This window comes from Castor canadensis, chromosome 8 (genome assembly GCF_047511655.1).
Source record: "Castor canadensis chromosome 8, mCasCan1.hap1v2, whole genome shotgun sequence".
NCBI classification, from domain to species: Eukaryota; Metazoa; Chordata; class Mammalia; order Rodentia; family Castoridae; genus Castor; species Castor canadensis.
In genome coordinates, this window is record NC_133393.1 from 12,957,737 (window position 1) to 12,975,270 (window position 17,534).

At 46.7% G+C, this 17,534-nt stretch overlaps 1 protein-coding gene across 13 annotated transcripts in view; it reads right to left on the reverse strand.

Moving 5' to 3' along the window:
• The window catches only part of Spats1 (spermatogenesis associated serine rich 1), a 29,880-nt gene extending 12,346 nt beyond the window's left edge, over positions 1-17,534 (reverse strand). For 3 of the 13 annotated variants that reach the window (XR_012450629.1, XM_074082036.1, XM_074082034.1), the window contains exons 1-3: positions 8,375-12,478; positions 7,785-7,954; positions 3,313-3,460 (exon numbers count right to left, since the gene is read on the reverse strand). Coding sequence is in view for 12 of the 13 variants with exons in the window: in XM_074082036.1 (XP_073938137.1) it covers positions 3,313-3,460; positions 7,785-7,954; positions 8,375-8,574 (518 nt within the window). In the remaining variant the exon portion in view is untranslated. Of the gene's footprint in view, positions 1-3,312; positions 3,461-7,784; positions 7,955-8,374; positions 12,484-12,521; positions 12,591-15,232; positions 15,318-16,416 lie in introns of those variants that run through there. The other 10 variants (XM_074082045.1, XM_074082044.1, XM_074082037.1 and 7 more) reach the window with 8 other exon arrangements.

Here is a 17,534-nt window from a genome sequence, read left to right on the forward strand (position 1 = left end):
GCAAGACCCTATCTAAAAAAATCCCATCACAGAAAAGGGCTGGTAGAGCGGCTCAAGGTGTAGGCAGGCCCCGAGTTCAAACCCCAGTACCACAAAAAAAAAAAAAAAAAAAAGCTGGTGGGGGTGGCTCAAGAGGTAAATAAAAAATGCAAGCTTGCTCTCTGCTTCCTGGCCAGCATCACGTGAACAGCTTTGCTCCATCACACACTTTACCACGATGTTCTACCTCATCATAAGCTCAGAAACAAGGGACTGAACCCAGGTTCAGTAACTCAGCACCTCCCCAGTTCAGAGTACATGACAATTCTTACATGTGGTAACATACTCTCTCCAAATGTTAGGTGGGGGTGGTAAAGGTTTTGCTGGATAAACTGTGAGGGAAAATACTGTAAGGATAAAAGAAACCCTCCCCAAGATCTTGGAAGTATCCCCCTCCTTTGGTTATTCAGCAGACTTTACCTGAGACCATTTTGTGGCAGGTACTATTTCTAGACAATGGAGACCCAAAGGTGACTCGACAAAGGTCCTGCCCTCAGGGAGCTGATGGTCTAGGGAGAGGAGGTGGACATACATGGAGCCCATGGATGACTGCAGAAAAGTGAGCAAAGGCAGTGATGGAGGCCCTTCTAGGAAGGGAACCCATAAAAAGGACACCTAATCCAGGTAGGTTTGAGAGCCACAGCAGACTTCTGGAAAAATTCCTGAGCTCAGCCTCAAAAAACATGGGTGTGAGCTCACCAGTGTATTAATCAAGACTCTTAGTTGGAAGTGACAGAAATCCAACTCAGACTAAGCAAGTATGGGGATGCTTTGGTTCCATGGCAAGGGTATAGCTGGGGACAAGTGGAATCAGGGCACAAAGTCTCTCTTGCTCTTCCCTGCTTGTCTTGACATCTCAGCTTCATTTCTTGCCTGCTGCAGATGAGTTTCTTCACAAAGGCAACAAGACAACCAACGGCCTCCAATCCACACTCTCACAGTCTTTCAACCAATCTTTATCCCCAGCTCCAGTGTGCAGAAGCTCAGAGAAGGACTCCTATTGGTCCAGCATTGGTCATGTGCCCTCCTTTAAACCAATCACAGTTAAGAAGTGGAATCATGACCCAAGGTGTGACTCAAGAGATAGAGCACTAGCTTTGCAAGTGCAAAACCCTGAGTTCAAACCCCAGTCAGTTCAAGGTCATCCCAGGCAAAAGGTGAAACCCTATCTAAAGAAAAGAACTATGGGGTGTGGCTCAAGAGCTAGAGCACTTGCTTAGCAAGCCCAAGGTTCTGAGTTCAATCTCCAGTACTATAAAAATAAATAATAATTTAAAAAAAGAATATAAGATTTAAGGCTGGAGTCCATTTAGACTCTAACTTGGCTGCCAAGTTAGAGTATTTATTCACCTCTGATTATTTATTCCTTTTTGTAGTCTCTTCTCCTTGAGTCCCTCATAGTACTGGAACTCATGACTCAATTTTTTGTGTGTGTTTTGGTTTTGACTTTTGCCTTAACACAACAGAAATCCATTGTCCCACAGTTCTGGAGGCCAGAAGTCTGAGGTGTCAGCATGGAGGCTCTGGAGTCTCTGAGGGAGAATCTGCTCTGTGCTTTTCTCTTAGCGTCTGTGGCTATGAGCAGTCCTTGGTGTTCTGTGGCTTGCAATGTGTCATTCCAGTCTCTGTTCTGTCTTCACATCTCCTTCGCCCTCATGACTCACTTCTAACAGAATGCAGCAAAAGTAATAAGGTGTCACTGCACAGATTAGGTTACAAAAAAGACTGGCTTTGTCTTGTGTGTACTCTTGCTTACTTGCCAAGGACAGCCAGCTGCCATGTGTGAGATGCCCCAGGTAAAGACAAGCAACTGAGGAAAGTCTCTGGTCATCCAGTGAGGAACTGAGGCTCTCAGTCCCAACATCCCTACAAGGAACAAATCCTACCACCAACCTTGAAAGTGAATGTTGCCCCGGTCAAGCCCTCAAATGAGCCCACAGCCCTGAAACATCTTGATGGCAATCTCATGAAAGAGACTAGAGTTAGAGGCATGCAGCTAAGTCATGCTCAGACTCCTGACCCCAGAAGTTGTGAGATAACAAACGGTTATTGTTTTAAGCCACCAAGTTTTAGATGGTTTGTTACACAGTATAGTATAAAGGGTAGTACAGTGATCCAGGCAAGAGAGGATCAGAGCCCAGAGTGGGACCAGGGTAAAACAGATACAATGGGAGAGATGGACTTATAAGATGCTTCAGGACTTGATCCCAATTCACTCCCAATTGGATGAGTGAAAGGAGACAAGTATGACCCCTAGATCTATCTCTTCCTTTAATACTGATGAAACCAGCACAACAATTTAAAAAAAAAAAAAAAAGACTGAATGAACACTGAGACAGCCAACTGAGGGGTACAGGAGAAGGATCTGATCTGGGGTTGTGATGGGTGGTGATAATTTCAGTGAAGGCACATTGAGTTTAAGGGACCTGTATGACATGTGGATGTATCTAAAAATAGTTGAATATATCAGTCTACAGCTTGGGGATGTCTAGGCCAGAGTTCAAGTATATGGGCTTCACTGAATCAGGTCCTCTATCCCAGACATCATAGGAGATGAAAGAGACTTGTTTATATGGAATTTATGAACACAGAACTGGGCACAATCACCCACCTCCCCACAGGATGTGAATTTGACACTCTGAGCTTTCTTTCCTCCCCACAACATGGATCCACTGCTGCTATGAGTGACAGTCATCTGCTACAGAAGACTAACCCAGCAATGGACAAGGGACAAGCCACAGAGCAAAATCCTCCCCTACCCTTTACCAGGTCCTTCCTTTCCTATAAAACCCCCAGTTATATAAAACCTCTAGCTCTCTTGCTGGAGACCCAGTCTGCAGGTTTCTTCTGAATAAACCTGTGCTGACAGCGAGCCATCTCCTTGTCTATCTCTTTCCGTTTTTCAGTCTAACATACACTTCAGTTCTCCCTATTTTTGAACTTCATACTAGCAAGTACTTACAGCCTGCATTGTGTGCCAGGGAGTCTTCTGGTCCCTCTCCATGAGTTAACTCATTTAATCTTCATGACCCTATGAAGTCTTATTCCCATTTTACAGATAAGAAAATGGAGGCTCAGAGAGGTGAAGCAATTTGCTCATATTCACGTGGATACTAGGTGGCAGAGCTGGAATTCGAACTCACAGAGTCTAACACTAGAATCCATGCTCTTGCCAAGCAAGTCACACTATCTCTCAGACTACCGACTTCTTGGTTAAAGTTTACCCACAACGACGCTCCTCACCAGGTCAGGGGCCCCCTCCCCCATACTTACTCAAGGTGAGCACATACTCTGGCAAGGCCTGGAGACTCACTGGCATGCAAACCCGTTTCAACAGAAGAGGAGGAGCTGACCTTTCTGCCACAGGATACCACGCTGGCAAAGCATCCCTTAGGTTCTAGGAAATCACTGTGCTTAGCACCTACGACACACAGACATCATGATGTTACCAAAGTACCTGAGTACCTGTCACTCCATCATGTCCCAGTTTACTTATTAAAATGAAAACAAGTAACACCGATCAAGCACTTACTGTGTCCTGGGGATTACATTAATATCTTACAGGCCTTGTCCCATTTAGTCCCCGTAACAGCTCACTGACACAGGTGCCACTCAGCTCCTCATTTTACAATGAGGGAACACACAGGAAATAAGCATCGAGGCCCCGGTTTGGTCACAGTTCTTGTGACACCAAAGTCTAAAATCCTCACCCCTCCACGCAGCTAGCCCACTCGGCACTGAGTGGAGGAGGGCAGACCTGAGTCCAGCTGGGCATCACTGTCCACTCTGTTGAACACCTCCATACAATTTCCCAAAACGTTTGTTCATAGAAAGATCAGAAGCTACATAGTTGGTATCATGAGCCAAAGAACCACTTTTGGAAACATCCCCACCACTGTGGCCATTCGTTTACGTGCATATCTTCCTCACCCCAACGGTGTCTCATTCATCTCCATAGCACCCAGAACAGTGCTTGGCACAATGCATATCTTGATGTGCTTGAGTGACTAACTGAAAACAAGTTATACCTCACCCACAATCACAAGTATGGGAGTCCCTAAAGCCAACAATTGTCAGAGAGGTAGATGCATTCTTTTCATTCAGTTATGCAATTCACATTTTGTGAACGTCAATCTATTCACTTACCATTTTACACAGGTTTGTGACTTGTCCAATTACTACAAAAACATCAATGAATAGACACTGGGTTTCTTTGTGTACAACTTCATAGAGCACAGAAGCTCAATAGACACCATGTAACCTCTGGTTATAAGAAAATTATAAGAAAGTCCCCACCCTATCATCAAACCTTTCACTCTTGCCAGGCACAGTGGCATGTACCTACAGTTCTATATAGTCCAGAGGCTGAGGCAGAAGGATCTCATCTCAACAAAAAAAGAAAAGAAAGAAAAAAAAGAAAAACCTGTCACTTTTTTTTTTTTTGCAGTACTGGGATTTGAACTCAGGACCTATACCTTGAGCCACTCCACCAGCCCTTTTTTGAGATGGGTTTTTTTTCGAGATAAGAGCTCATGAACTATTTGCCTAGGCTGGCTTCAAACCACCATCCCCCTGAGTAGCTAGGATTACAGGTGTGAGCCACTGGAACCCAGCAAATCCATCACTCTTAAGAGGATTTTGCCAATAACTACAGTCTTTAAAGGCCAGCTGAGCTACTTTCTCCCTTCAAAATCCTCTCATTCTGGGGTTCCTTGAAGCGTGGCATAGGACTGTCAAAAATAGATTCCCAAATCCCATGATAGGCCTACTAAATAGGGATCTTTCTTTTTTCTTTGGTAGTACTGGAGTTTGAACTCAGAACCTCATGCTTGCTAGGCAGGCACTCTACCACTTGAGTCACTCCTCCAGCCCAGGATCTTTCTCAGTGAGGTCTAGGAACTTCATTTTGAATTAGTTCCCCTCCCCCAGTAGCTCTTCGGCTCTCAGTTGGCAATAATCTTCCTCCTCCTGACTAGTTCCAAACCTGCACTGCCCCACGTCCCAATTCCCAGCTGCACAGTAACCCCAAATTTGCTGGCTCGTGAGAATCAAGTTGGGGCACATGCAGATTCCAGGGCTCTGACCCAGGCCTAAAGGAGAGACCCTGGGAATCTGCATATTTAGGAAGCACTTAAGAAGCTAGGCATGACAGTGTATGCCTGTAATCCCAGCACTTAGGAAGCTGAGGCAGGAGGATTTCAAGTTCAAGGCCAGCCTGGGCTACATACCTAGGTGATTCTCAAGAGCAGCCAAGGGTGAGAAGTACTGTTCTGGAATATGCCCCAGGGCCTAGGGTAGCCCCAGGCAGAGTGAGGTCAAGTGGTTGCTAGAGGTGTGAGTAGCTGGTATAAAGTCAAGCCTGGTGGAGGAGGCAGGAAAAGAAGAGAGCTGTAAGAGGGACAGAAAGTCCCCAGCAGCCAGAGGAGGTGCCACCCTTACACTAAGCCACAAAAGATGGGTCACAAATAAAATACAGACCACATTCTCTGACCCAAATGCAACACAATTAGAAATCAGTAACACACACACACACACACACACACACACACACACACACACAAATAGCCAATCTATAGTTGGGGAGGAAAGTTCAACCATCCCAATATCAAAAAGCTGAACAGAGAACAGGATATATTTACTGACGGTCCGCAGATACCAAGGGTTGGCAGAGCTTAGAAGAATACACTCCTGTACTTCTTGTCCCCATCTTCCTGAAGAGCAGTTTGGCCATGTGTCCCCCAAAGTCTATGGAAAACTCACATCATTGACCCAAACATTACATTATCAAGCGGTAGAGTGCCTGCTTTGCAAGTGAGAAACCCTGGTTCAAGCTCCAGTCCCACCCCCTAAAAAATAAAAATAACCAACACTAAAGGACTGGTGGAGTGACTCAGATGGTACAGTGTCTGCGTAGCAAGCACGAAACCCTGAGTTCAACTCCCAGAACTGCCAAAAAATAATAATTTAAGATGATGACTTCCATTTCTTTGGGCAGGAATAACACTTTGCATAACCAAAGCACTTAGCTCAGCTCATCCTTTCACAACAGCTCTGTCTCACAGGGAGAGAAATACTACCCCAAACCATGTTAGTTTCGCTTAATGTGGTTAAAAGCATTTCTTTCAACCAAACACTCAGTTTCCACCCTCCTGCTTATCTGCTAAGAATCCAGGTCTGTGGCCATTAACCCTTTTTTAGATTACAGGACACCCCATCCCCGAGAAGTAATGAAAGCAATGGGCAGTCTGAGCTGGGCAAATGCATGTACCCACAAACCTGGGCATGTGTCTTCATCTTCCTTCCTCAAACCTTTGGACTCCATAGTTTTTTCTATGGAGGAAAACCACAGGTCTTTGGATAATGCAGTCTGGTGATCTCAGGGCCTAATGCCCTTCTGGTACCCCCACCTCAGAGGCCTCCCTAGCTTGCCCTTAAAACAGCAGCTTCTTCCTTACCCCAAACCAAATTGGAAACTATAGAAAGCTAGAATCCCAGTACCCTTTTCTCTTCGCTGTCTTAGCTACATTGTGCCATTAATGATTCTAACTCCGCCAGTTCTCCTGGGCCCCATTTATAGCCAGAGGGGTGGAAGACTGTCTCTCTCTCTCTCTCTCTCTCTCCTCTTTCTCTCTTCTCTCTCTCCCTTCCTCTTCCCTCCCTTTTTCCTTCCCTCCCTGAGAAGAGCCACCCTTACAGTTAGGCCACAAAAGAAGGGTCACAAATAAAATATAGACTTCTCTCTCTTTCTCTCTCTCTGGAGATGGCCAAGCTGGAATCTAGGAGACCAGGACCAGGTTAAGATCTGAGGGCAAAGATGCAGGTCACTCACCTATAACAGATGCATGCCAACCTGAGCCTGTATCACCTGAGGTTTTCTGAGACACTGTGGCTGTTCTGCTTCATGATTCTGTGCTCTAATGTGTCCCACACAAGCTCTGCCACCTTAAGAACCAATCAGGGAGCGATCAGCCATTACTTAATTTCAGCCTTCCTTAGCGTGTTCATAATCGCCACATGAACCGTCCTGTCCAATACACAGTGCCATAAATCTCCTAATAGCTGAGCAAGGGAAAATGGAAATGACTCTGAGACCAGCAGACTCAAGTCAAATCCAGCCTCAGCATCTGTTAACAGAAAAACTAGGCCCATCAGGTCTCTGGCTCCCCTTGCTCACTTGTAAAGTTCTTCTAGAGCTCTGCTGAGATCCAGTGGTGTAATTTATGAGAATTCTGCTTTGATGGTGCTCTCTGCCTAATCCAGATCTTGGATTGACACAGACTTAAGGTACTAGTCAAGGGGTTCTTTCCATATGCCCCCAAACTAGCTACTAGAGTTTAGATCTGGAATTTCCCCCAAAGGTCCATATGTTAGAGACTCAGTCCCCACTCCATGGCACTGTTGGGAGGTGGTGGAAACTAGGGGAGCCTCATGGAAGGTTTTAGGTCATTAGAGGCATGCCCTTGGCGGGGACGGTAGGACCCTAGCCCCCCTTTTTTCATTATTCCTCACTTCCCAGCCATGAGGTGAGCACTTTTGCTCTGACAATTGCTGCCACCACAGGCCCAAAGTCACAAGACCGTAGATGGAAACCTCTAAAAGTATGAGCTGAAATAAACCTTTTCTCTTTATAAGTCGACTCTCTCAGATATTTATTATAGCCACAGAAAACCAACACACCAGCTCTAAGCAAACTTGGACATGGTGTCAAAGCCACACCTAGTCCTCCTAATTTCTTAGGACTTAACTGAATCGCCTCTCCACCTTGGCCAAGCTGCAGTCTCCTTTCTCTGGAATCTTCTCTGGCTCTCTACAGCAGCTCCCTGTGGAGATGGAGGGAAGGTGGCAGCTCGGTGGACTATGTCCACTGTACATGGGCTTGTCTCTGCACACGGTGGTTTTCAACAGTACAAGCAACCTGAGACAAAGAAAAAACCCTTGTAAGAAAGGTTATCAGTCAAAACAAACATACTCATAAGCCATTTGAAGTCAAGAGGATGGGCTGGGGGCATGGTTCAAGTAGTAGAGCGCCTGCCTAGCAAGTGTAAGGTCCTAAGTTCAAACCCAGTACTGCCAAAAGTTTTTTTAAACTAAATAATTTTTTAAAAATAAAGTCAAGAGGGCAGGGCTGGGCCCTAACTGGAGCCTCCTTCCTTCCATCAGGACAGTGCTGTCTGTTTCGAGTTTGGAGGTCCCCAGGGCTCCAGACTAAACCAGCCCAAGCCTAGCCCACCAAAGAGCTCCTGTCCCACCTCTGGGTCTTCACGCCCCCTTGCCCGGGGAGCCCCAGGTCTACCCTCGGAGGCCTCCACGGAGGTTGCAAACAAGATAAACCCACCAACCGGCAGCAACTGCGGATCGCCAGGAGGAGGAGGAGCCACGAGCCAGTGGCGGCCCCCAGTCGGGAGCGCGTCCTGGGGTTGCCCCGGGCAACGCTTGCTTCCAGCCCACGCAGTCCGCGTTCTCATCGCATCCCGGGCTTCCCCGGCCTCGGGTCGGATGGGTCTTCCTAGGTACAGAGCTGCAGGTTCCTGCCATGGCCCGGCGTCCGAGGCAAGCCTCTTAGGATTTCCGGATTTTTTTTTTTTTTAAAAGGTGTGGTTCTTTCCCAGGCAATCTTAATTAGAACTGTGGCCTCTGGTGGCAGCAAAGGATGCGCCCTTATAATTGGCATTGCTCGGACAGGATTCACCTGCGCCTTTGAGGCCTTTTCTGGGCCAGGCGCCCTGGTGGGTGTTATCATCAAAACAGAAAACTACTTTGAGCGAGGGCTGGCTCAAGGTCACCCAGAAAACAGATCCGTTTCCAAGTCTCTTCATTCCAAATCTACCTAGTCTTTCCCAGGATCTAATAAATCCTGAGTGGGAAGCTCTTCCCAAGCCAACTAAACTTGTATTTAAACCTAGTTTCTCCCTTGATGAAGTGGACGAAAACATTAGCAGGTGTTTTTATTTTTAATATTTTTTGACCGATTATAAAAGAAATAAATGGTCACGGTGGAAATCTTGAAAATGTAGAAAATGTATTTTGTTAACATTTATAATCCCACAAGCCAAAGTTCAACCACTTTCTGCATATCTATTGCTGGATAACAAATCGCCCCAAATTTTGTTGCTTTAACCACAGCAATTATTATTAGCTCCAAATTCTTTCTTTTTTTAAGGGTGCCTCCTCTAAAAAGGATCTCACTATATAGCCCAGGCTGGCCTCAAACTTGCTATGTAGATGAGGCTGGCCTTCAACTCACCATCCTCCTGTCTCCAGTTCCTGAGTGCTGGGATTACAGAAGTACAACACCACACCCAGCTGTTATCTCCAGATTCTGAGGCTTGGCTAGGCCAGACTCAGCTGTTTAAGTTTGAGGTCTCAGCTCTTTTAGAAGAGGCCAGAGCTTCCTCATTCATGTCTGGTTACTGACACTGACTGTAAGCTGGGACCTCAGCTGGGACTCTTGCCAGGTCACCAATGTGTGGCTTTTCCATGGGCTTCCTCACAGCACAGTATGATGTGAGCATCCCAGAAGACCAGACAGAAACAGAACTATCCTCCATAGACAGATTCAGGGAAGGGGAACCTGGACCCCACTTCTCACTGAACCAAGGTCACATTATATGAAGAGCCCAGGAGCTGGGGAATCTATGGCTATCCTAAAAATACAATCTGCCATACTGTCACTTCCATGCTTTTACAATGTCCATGTATGTAACACAGACTCAAACTATATGTCCAGTTTTGTATCTGGCTCCTTAAAAAATCTAACATAAAAATTATATATAAAATTTTTTGTATATAAAAATAGGGCATTCCTCTTTATTAAAATTTTTTAGGGGTGGGGGCAGGGGGGAAATGAACCAAGCCTTGTATGCACATATGAATAATAAAAGAAAAAAAATTTTTTTAAATACATCTTTTATATGTTCTGTCATCCTGTGGTAGAAGAGGTAGCAGCTGTTGAATAAGAGTGTGAGCTGGACAATGGCGTAATTAGTAATGGCCTAACCAAAGAGAATGCAATAACAGGAAGACAGAGATTTTTTGTCTCTTCTGCTCACAGGCCGAGCAGCTAGCACAGTGCATAGCACACCCAGGCACTTGGCCACTTGTTTAATGAATGAATAAAAGGATGGATGCACAGAGTGGGCTGAGCCCTCGCTCTCGTTTGCTCCCTCCTGGAAGGAGAGAGATCAAATCCCTAACCTGTGCCATCAGGTGCCAGTTCAAAGTCTTCAAGACCTATTTGTTGGTTCAGTGAGGATGAAACCCAGATGGGAAACTCTGGGTGTGTGTGTGTGTGTGTGTGTGTGTGTGTGTGTGTGTTACTGAGGATTGAACTCAGGGCCTTATGCTTACCCAATCAAACACTTGAGCCACAACCCTTGTATTTTGCTTTTAGTTTGTTTTTCAGGTAGGGTCCCAGGGTAGCTGTGCCAGGGATGGTCTCAGACTGTGATCCTCCTACCTCTACCTCCCACGTAGCTGGAGTCACAGCAAAAGGAACTGTGTCCTCCATAAATGCTCTGAAGTGCAACTTATCAACCTTCCTTTTCTCTGCTGCCTAAAACTTCCCGGGCCACTTTGCCCTCATCCCTTGGGCAAGTTTCGATGTCCACTGCTCAGGCCTGCTCAAACAGCTGAGGTTTGGAGGGCGTGGCAGCCACTTAAGAAGTCCTTAGGCACAGGGCTGCCATTGTTCAGATGGGTCTTCCATGCCACTTGTACCAGCAGAAGAGGAGGTGCGGGTGCTGGTGTGTCCAGAAACCTGTGGCCTTCTGAAGTCCCCAGAAAACCCTGCTCATATAGCCAGGAGGGTGAGCACCATCTGGCTAAAAGAAGGGTTTCTACACCAGCCCCTGGCTGTATGCCCCAAACCCCACCTGGCCTGGAGGTCACCATAGAAACTGTGTGGAGACAGGGAAGCCTGCCATGGCCAGTGGCCTTGGACTCTAGATCTTCTCTCCAGCTTTAGGGCCCTCCTCACCACTCTACAGTCCAGGATCCTGGTATGTCACAAGCCTGGCTCTCCTGGCTCTGAATGAGCCCAGGAAACTTGGGACTTCAGACCGCTCCTAGCATGTGTTTAGATGCCAAGTAGCACATTGGACCGTATGAAATTGCAGTTTGGGAGGTCAAGCATGGTGCATATCGGCAATTTCATGGGGTACAACAGCAAGGTCAGAGGAAGTTGGACTGGAGTTTGGCCTCCACTGCCCACCTTTGCCCTACAGGACCACACTTGGCTTTAGTGACTGGGACCTTGGCTCCCAGAAGGGAGGCTAGAGAACAAATAAAAATGAAGGAAGTAGTGGATTGTCAGTCTGCAGGGAGGTGCAGGCTCGGGATGGAGCAGGCAGTTTAGGCTCTCCTGTCTCCAATGCCTCCTGTGATCCCCACCCTTGAGAAAAGTAACCATATGACAGTGAGAAGAGATATCAAATAAACACTACCTCCTGGTCTTAGCAGAACAAACTCTGCCATGTAGAAAAACTAGAGCCTGGAAGGACAACAGTATGTGACAGCTGAGGACATCAGTAAAACACTCTGCTTGGTAAGCCCCAAGAGCTCCAAGCCAAATTGGAGGTGGAGGATCTGAAACACTACCCCTCCCCCAATAGCACCTCGAAAGCCCTACAGGGCAGCCTTTCTTTCCCAATGTCAGGAAAAGGTCACTCACCAAGAACCTTCATTGAACGTGCTTGTCCCATTGCACACACCAGAGGGCAGTATAAACCCAGGCATGGGGAGGACGTGACTTCAGCAAAGGCTTTGCAGGTCCTTAAACTAGGAGGGCACTGGGGAGGTAAGTGCTGAGTGGATTACAGGCGCACAGTCTGTGAAACCTTCAGGCCCGGCAAAGGGAGCCATAAAAATGGGGCAAGAGAGTGTGAGGTACCCCAAGCTGGCCAGCACCCCAGATCAAGGGCCTTGTCGGGAAACGATAGACCCCTTCAATGTCCCAGGCACAGAGCTAGGGTGCAGGGACTCAAAGGTGAGCAAAACACAGTCCCCTCCCTGGCTGAGTACCTGTGACAGCTACGCCAATCTCTAGACAGTCATCATCACCTCAGTACTTAGCAAGCAAAGTACTGTCAGAATCCTCCCCATTTACAGAAAAAGAGACTGTGCCAGCACTGTAGCTCAGTGGTAGTGCTTGCCTAGTATACATAAGGATCTGGGTTTGATTCCCAAAACTGCAAGAAAGAAAGAGATAGGCTGTGGGGGTGGGGTGGGGAAGGAAGCAGGCCAAGCTGGACTTTAAATGTGGCCTCTAGATTCACTGGGCTCCCACTACCATCCTGGAGCCTTGGTGTGGGCTCTCAGCAAATGAGAGAGTCCATTTGTCATCTCAGTGTAACAGGAACTACAAAAGGGGAAACCGCTGGTTTGTAGCCAACTTTCATGCTGGCTAGTTTACTCTGTTAATTAAACTGACAAGGCCAACGCCAACTCCCCTTGCCGATTTAACCAGGTAATCTTCTACCACTTACCTCTCTGACCACCAGAGAAGTAAACCTGTCAGCCATGCCATACAGCTTCAGAGATGCAGCATGAGACCCCTGGAGAAAGAACCAAGGCCAGCAGCGTTCTAAACATCACACAGTCAAGCTGAGTCTCCTGAACACCCCTTTAAAAAGCGAACATCAACACTGGCAGAATGGCTCAAGTGGTACAGTGCCTGCCTAGCAAGTGTGAGTTCAAACCCCAGTGCCGCCAAAACATAAATTTAAAAAAAAGTGAACATTTTCTCTCAGAGGTAGGATGACAGTGTTTTGATATATATATTTTATACAATTTTTCTTTTTTGGTAGTACCGTGGTTTGAACTTGCTAGGTAGGCACTCTGTCACTTGAGCCACACTCCCATAGCCCAATGACAGTGCTTTGAGGGTTGACTGTCCCTGTCCTCCTCTTCATCTAATGAATATTAAACCTTATTTCCTTTCCCTCAAAAACCCTGCTCTTATTATTTGTGAATTGGCTTTGAGGTCAGGGGATCAGATTTCTGGTGACATTAGTATCAGCCAGACTGTCGCCAGACTGTCCTGGTGAGTCCTCAAAGGAAGCCTGTTCCCCAAAACACACAAAAAAAATCCCTTTGGAGTTGGATTTCAGAATAACATAAATCAATGACCGAGACTTTAAAATTTATTTAACACATACAGTACATACAACAGACAGGCCGAGTCAGAATGCAAACTCATGTGGGGACAGGAAGGCAGAAGGCTGAAGTAGGTGAGATTGTTGCAGAAGGCCTGTAATGCCTGGTTTAATCTAGAAAGTTCCTGTCATCTCTCATCAGAGGAGTGACAAGGCAAAAGTGGTATGTGTTGCATATCTTCATACTTTCCCTTTGACCCTCCATACTCCCACTGTCCCCCACCCTGCTCCATCTCTGGGAGGATGACTTGTATGGCCTGAATTCCGACCCAGCTCCCATGGTGGCAATGGAGGGAAGGGGAGGGAAGGGAAGTCAGGGTATTTGTTCCCCCACCCCATTCCTTCCCTGTTGGACTGTTGTCTATGCCTCTTTCCTTGAGGTCACAACTCCTGTCGGGGACTTCTCCACATGTCTCTCTCTGGGGTCCAGCAATTTCTTCCTTCCCTGGACCCTGCAGACCTAAAGGTAGCAGTGAGTCCTTGCTGGCTCAGCCCTGGGGCATTTTCCCATGCCTTAAACCTTTGTGAATAAATCCTTTATTACACTCTTCTGTTGGAAAGAGCTGTCTCTTTCCAACTGGGACCCTAGAGCTCTGGGGAGGTTGATGGAATGAAGTGAAGAGCCGATAAGAAGGCCACGGTAAGAGGAGGAGAGCCAGGCCATTAGGGACTCACTGGATATGAGCCACCAGTCAAACTGAGAGGCAAAGGCCACTGCAAGTCTGTGACCTGAGAACACCATGTCTTGGAAAGATGGCTCTCCTAGTACATTAGTTTCTGGGTGTGACAAGGGGAATGGCAAAGTTGGTTCCAGGCAGGCAGAGAGTAGGAGATATTGTCATATTAATGGGCGGTGAGCCAGGCACCAGTGGCTCATGCCTGTAATCCTAGCTACTCAGGAGGAGATCAGGAGGCTTGTAGTTCGAAGCCAACCTGAGCAAATAGTTCGTGAGACCCTATCTCGAAAAACCCTTTGCAAAAAGTAGGGCTGGTGGAGTGGTTCAAGGTGAAGGCCCTGAGTTCAAGTCCCAGTACCACAAAAAAAAAAAAGGAGGTCGAATGGACTTTTCCTGTTGCCTGGAATTGATAGCTGATGCTCCAAGTTGAGAACAAAGAGGCAGTAAATAATCCATATTCTAAAGAGAACATTCACCAGGAAGGGCACACTCTTTCTGGGGCCTAGTGAGAGCTCACCGAATCGCTAAACATTTAAGAGTATTGGTTATCTTTCAAAAAAAAAAAGATAAATAATTGTTATTGGGGTTTGAGAAACAGCCAGTACGTGACATTATGACATAGTAGATACAAATGCAGGCTTAAAGACAGGTGCCTCAATTGCCCACTTTGCTACTCCTGTTTAGGAACTGAGCACCTGAGCAAGTTACTTAGCCTGTGCAAGGTTCGGGTTCCTCACCTGCAAAGAGACATACATGAGTACCTACCTCACAAGGTGGCTGAGAGAGTTAATGAATGGATGACATGCACATGGTGAGAAGTCACCGACGTGTGCTTTTGTCATTAAGAATATCCTTCTGTGAGTGACTGATGGTGCAGATCACCAAACTCAGCAGATGCAAGAGGAACAGAACAGCCTTGGGCCTGTTCTCTTGTGGAAGACTCAAGAAGAGAAAACAATACAAGTGGTTTTCATTTTAGCCAGCTGTGGAACAGCTAAACGTCTTTGGTCACCCCTAAGCCTACTCACCAGGCACTCTGGGAGGAGGGTTGATTCTTGCATCTCCACTAAGCTTTGACTCAGGACCAGAAAAAAATCCTAGGGTTTCTCCACACAAACTCTAAGAAAAATGCAAAATGGCTGCGTAAGGATTCACTGGTCTGAGAAATTCTCCCCTGGAAAAATAGTGTGCAAGGCAGAACTGAGGCAAACTTCTACAGTAGACAAGGAAAGTAAATGCAAGTTAGTGTGAAGGCATTGTCTGGCTAAAAATGCCCCAGCTGGTGCTGTGAATAAAAGTCACAAACCACAGGTACATCAGAGGAGTCACCTAGCCAAGGTGGAAGAGCCAAATATAAAACAATACCTCCACAGTCTAAGCTGGTGGTAGGAGGGGAGAACCTGCTGAGCTTGCCATCTGTAGGTCCACCTGCAAGAATGCGCAGATTTTCCTAAGAAAAGAGGAAAAGGAAACCAAGATCAGCAGCAGGTTGGCTGATGTGGACTAAGGAACAAAAGATGGAAATCTTGATTTCTACTCAGGATACTGGCAATGAGAATTCAGACTTGGTAGTGAGTTCACTTGGTGAGATACCTTTTGTTAAATAGTTAGGCTCAGTACAACATGACATGTCCATATCTTCCTTTCCACCAGGTATCCGTTCCCATTACAAAATGGCAGCATGGCTATTGACATTAATTCACGCACTAGGCATTGGGTTAGATATCCACTCTCACTCACTTCTCAGAACAATCCTGTGAGGTGAGTACCACTGTTATCCAAACCTCAGCTTGGAGAGGTTAAGTAAATTCCCCAAGGTCACAGCACCTTCAGAGCCCTGCTCACACCAGATACCCAAAAGCTCTACTTTAGAAGGCTGGGTCCCTGTCCAATGACTGCTTAAAGGTAGGGAGCATCCCAGCAAGAGGTGCCAAGCCCATTCAGCAGATCTCGTGCAGCCTCATTCCTATTATGGTTCCATTGGCATATTGTGACCATAAGCCCCAGTGGACCCCATAAGTCTGGACCTTGCTAGGAATCAAACTTCTACTCTCTGAAACTTCCCAGATATTGGCAATGCCAAACAAAGACACCAGAAAGGCCCAGTGCTCACCGAAGGCAGAGAGGAGGGAGGAGTGTGTGTGTGTGTGTGTGTGTGTGTGTGTGTGTGTGTGTGTGTTGTTCTTCCTCCTGCAATATTCCCTTCCTCCCATGATGCCAACCTTGCTCTTGGAGGCCCTTACCTACTGCTCTCTGCTCAAACCCAACCATCCCTTCCTTCTTGCCTCACATCTCGGTATCTACTTCACTGACTCTTTTACTCTTGCTTTCTGCCATTTTGTCTGTGCATTCATCAGCTAGCGCCACAATAATACCATGTAACAAATGCTCCTCAAACTCAGCTGCCTACAACAAGCGTGAATCTGGAGGTCAGCTAACACCAATCTTCTTCAGGCTGAAGATCAGCTGGACCTGGATCCTGGATGCAGGTCAGGTTCAGGTTTGCTCCCTGGATTTGTCTCATTCTACTGGGATCAGCAGCTACTCACAGCATGATTTGCTCATGTCAAATGGTACAGACAAGTAAAAACGCCACGGCCTGGTGATACTGTCATCCGAAATTGTCACCACGTCACTTCCACTCATATACTGTGGGTGAAAGCAAGTCACCTGGGAAAACTCCAGTGAGTGAGGTGAGAACCATCCCACAAGAGGGGTAGATTGCAAAGTCACGTGTGGATGTGCAGACTTAATACAGGGAGGGTGAAGTGAGCTGATTTAATCCTATCGGTTTCACCCAGTCCTAACAATTTACTCCACAGTGCAGTGGTTGGTCCTCGATACTTTGCAAGTGGTGGGGAAAACCCCTTCCTCTTCTGTATTTTCCACCTCTGGAGATGAACCTGTGGTCCACGTCCCTGACTGCTCACTGGCTTGCTCTATGGGGCTTTGGCGAGAGAAAGGCCCCAGCTGCAGGTCTGCACACTCCTCCAAAACAATTATCTTTAGGAATCATGTGTTGTGGAAAAATAGATGGCACATTCTCTCAACGCGCTTCAATCTTTCCCAATTCTTATTCTGCTTTTTCATGTCCCAGAAAGCATCTAAGCCAGATGTGCCTTTCTCCAGATATAATGAGCCTTTAAAATTTCCACATGTTCCTTGATCCGTAAACAGGATTTAGAGTTACCAAGCGAGTAAGGACAGAAAAGCAGTCAAACTGCATAGCTGACACTTTTCTTTTTTTGAACAGGCCCTCTTTTTGGCATGTAACTTACATACTTAGGAAGAACTCTTTCAGAAGCAGAGACAGTGTCACACAGCATGGCTTCAGTTGGTTCTGAGGGACGGCATGGGCATCACCACAGAGCACTCAGCCAGATTCACTTAAATAGAAGAAATCCACTTATTCCTGCGTCGGCCAAGAAGAGTCCACTGTGCACTTGGCAGCTCCAGTTACCCACACTGGAGACTGCGGTCTGATCCCGAAACATTAGCTGAGTAGTATTTTCTCCCAATGATAACAGGAAATGAGAGAGAAATACATGGGAACAGTCTTCGAGGCACCAGGGCTGGCTAGGGACTGTCATCGCACAGCCGAACACTAATCAACTTACGCCAGACAGAAAGAAACCGGAGGCACATGATGTCTGGTGTTCCAGGTCAC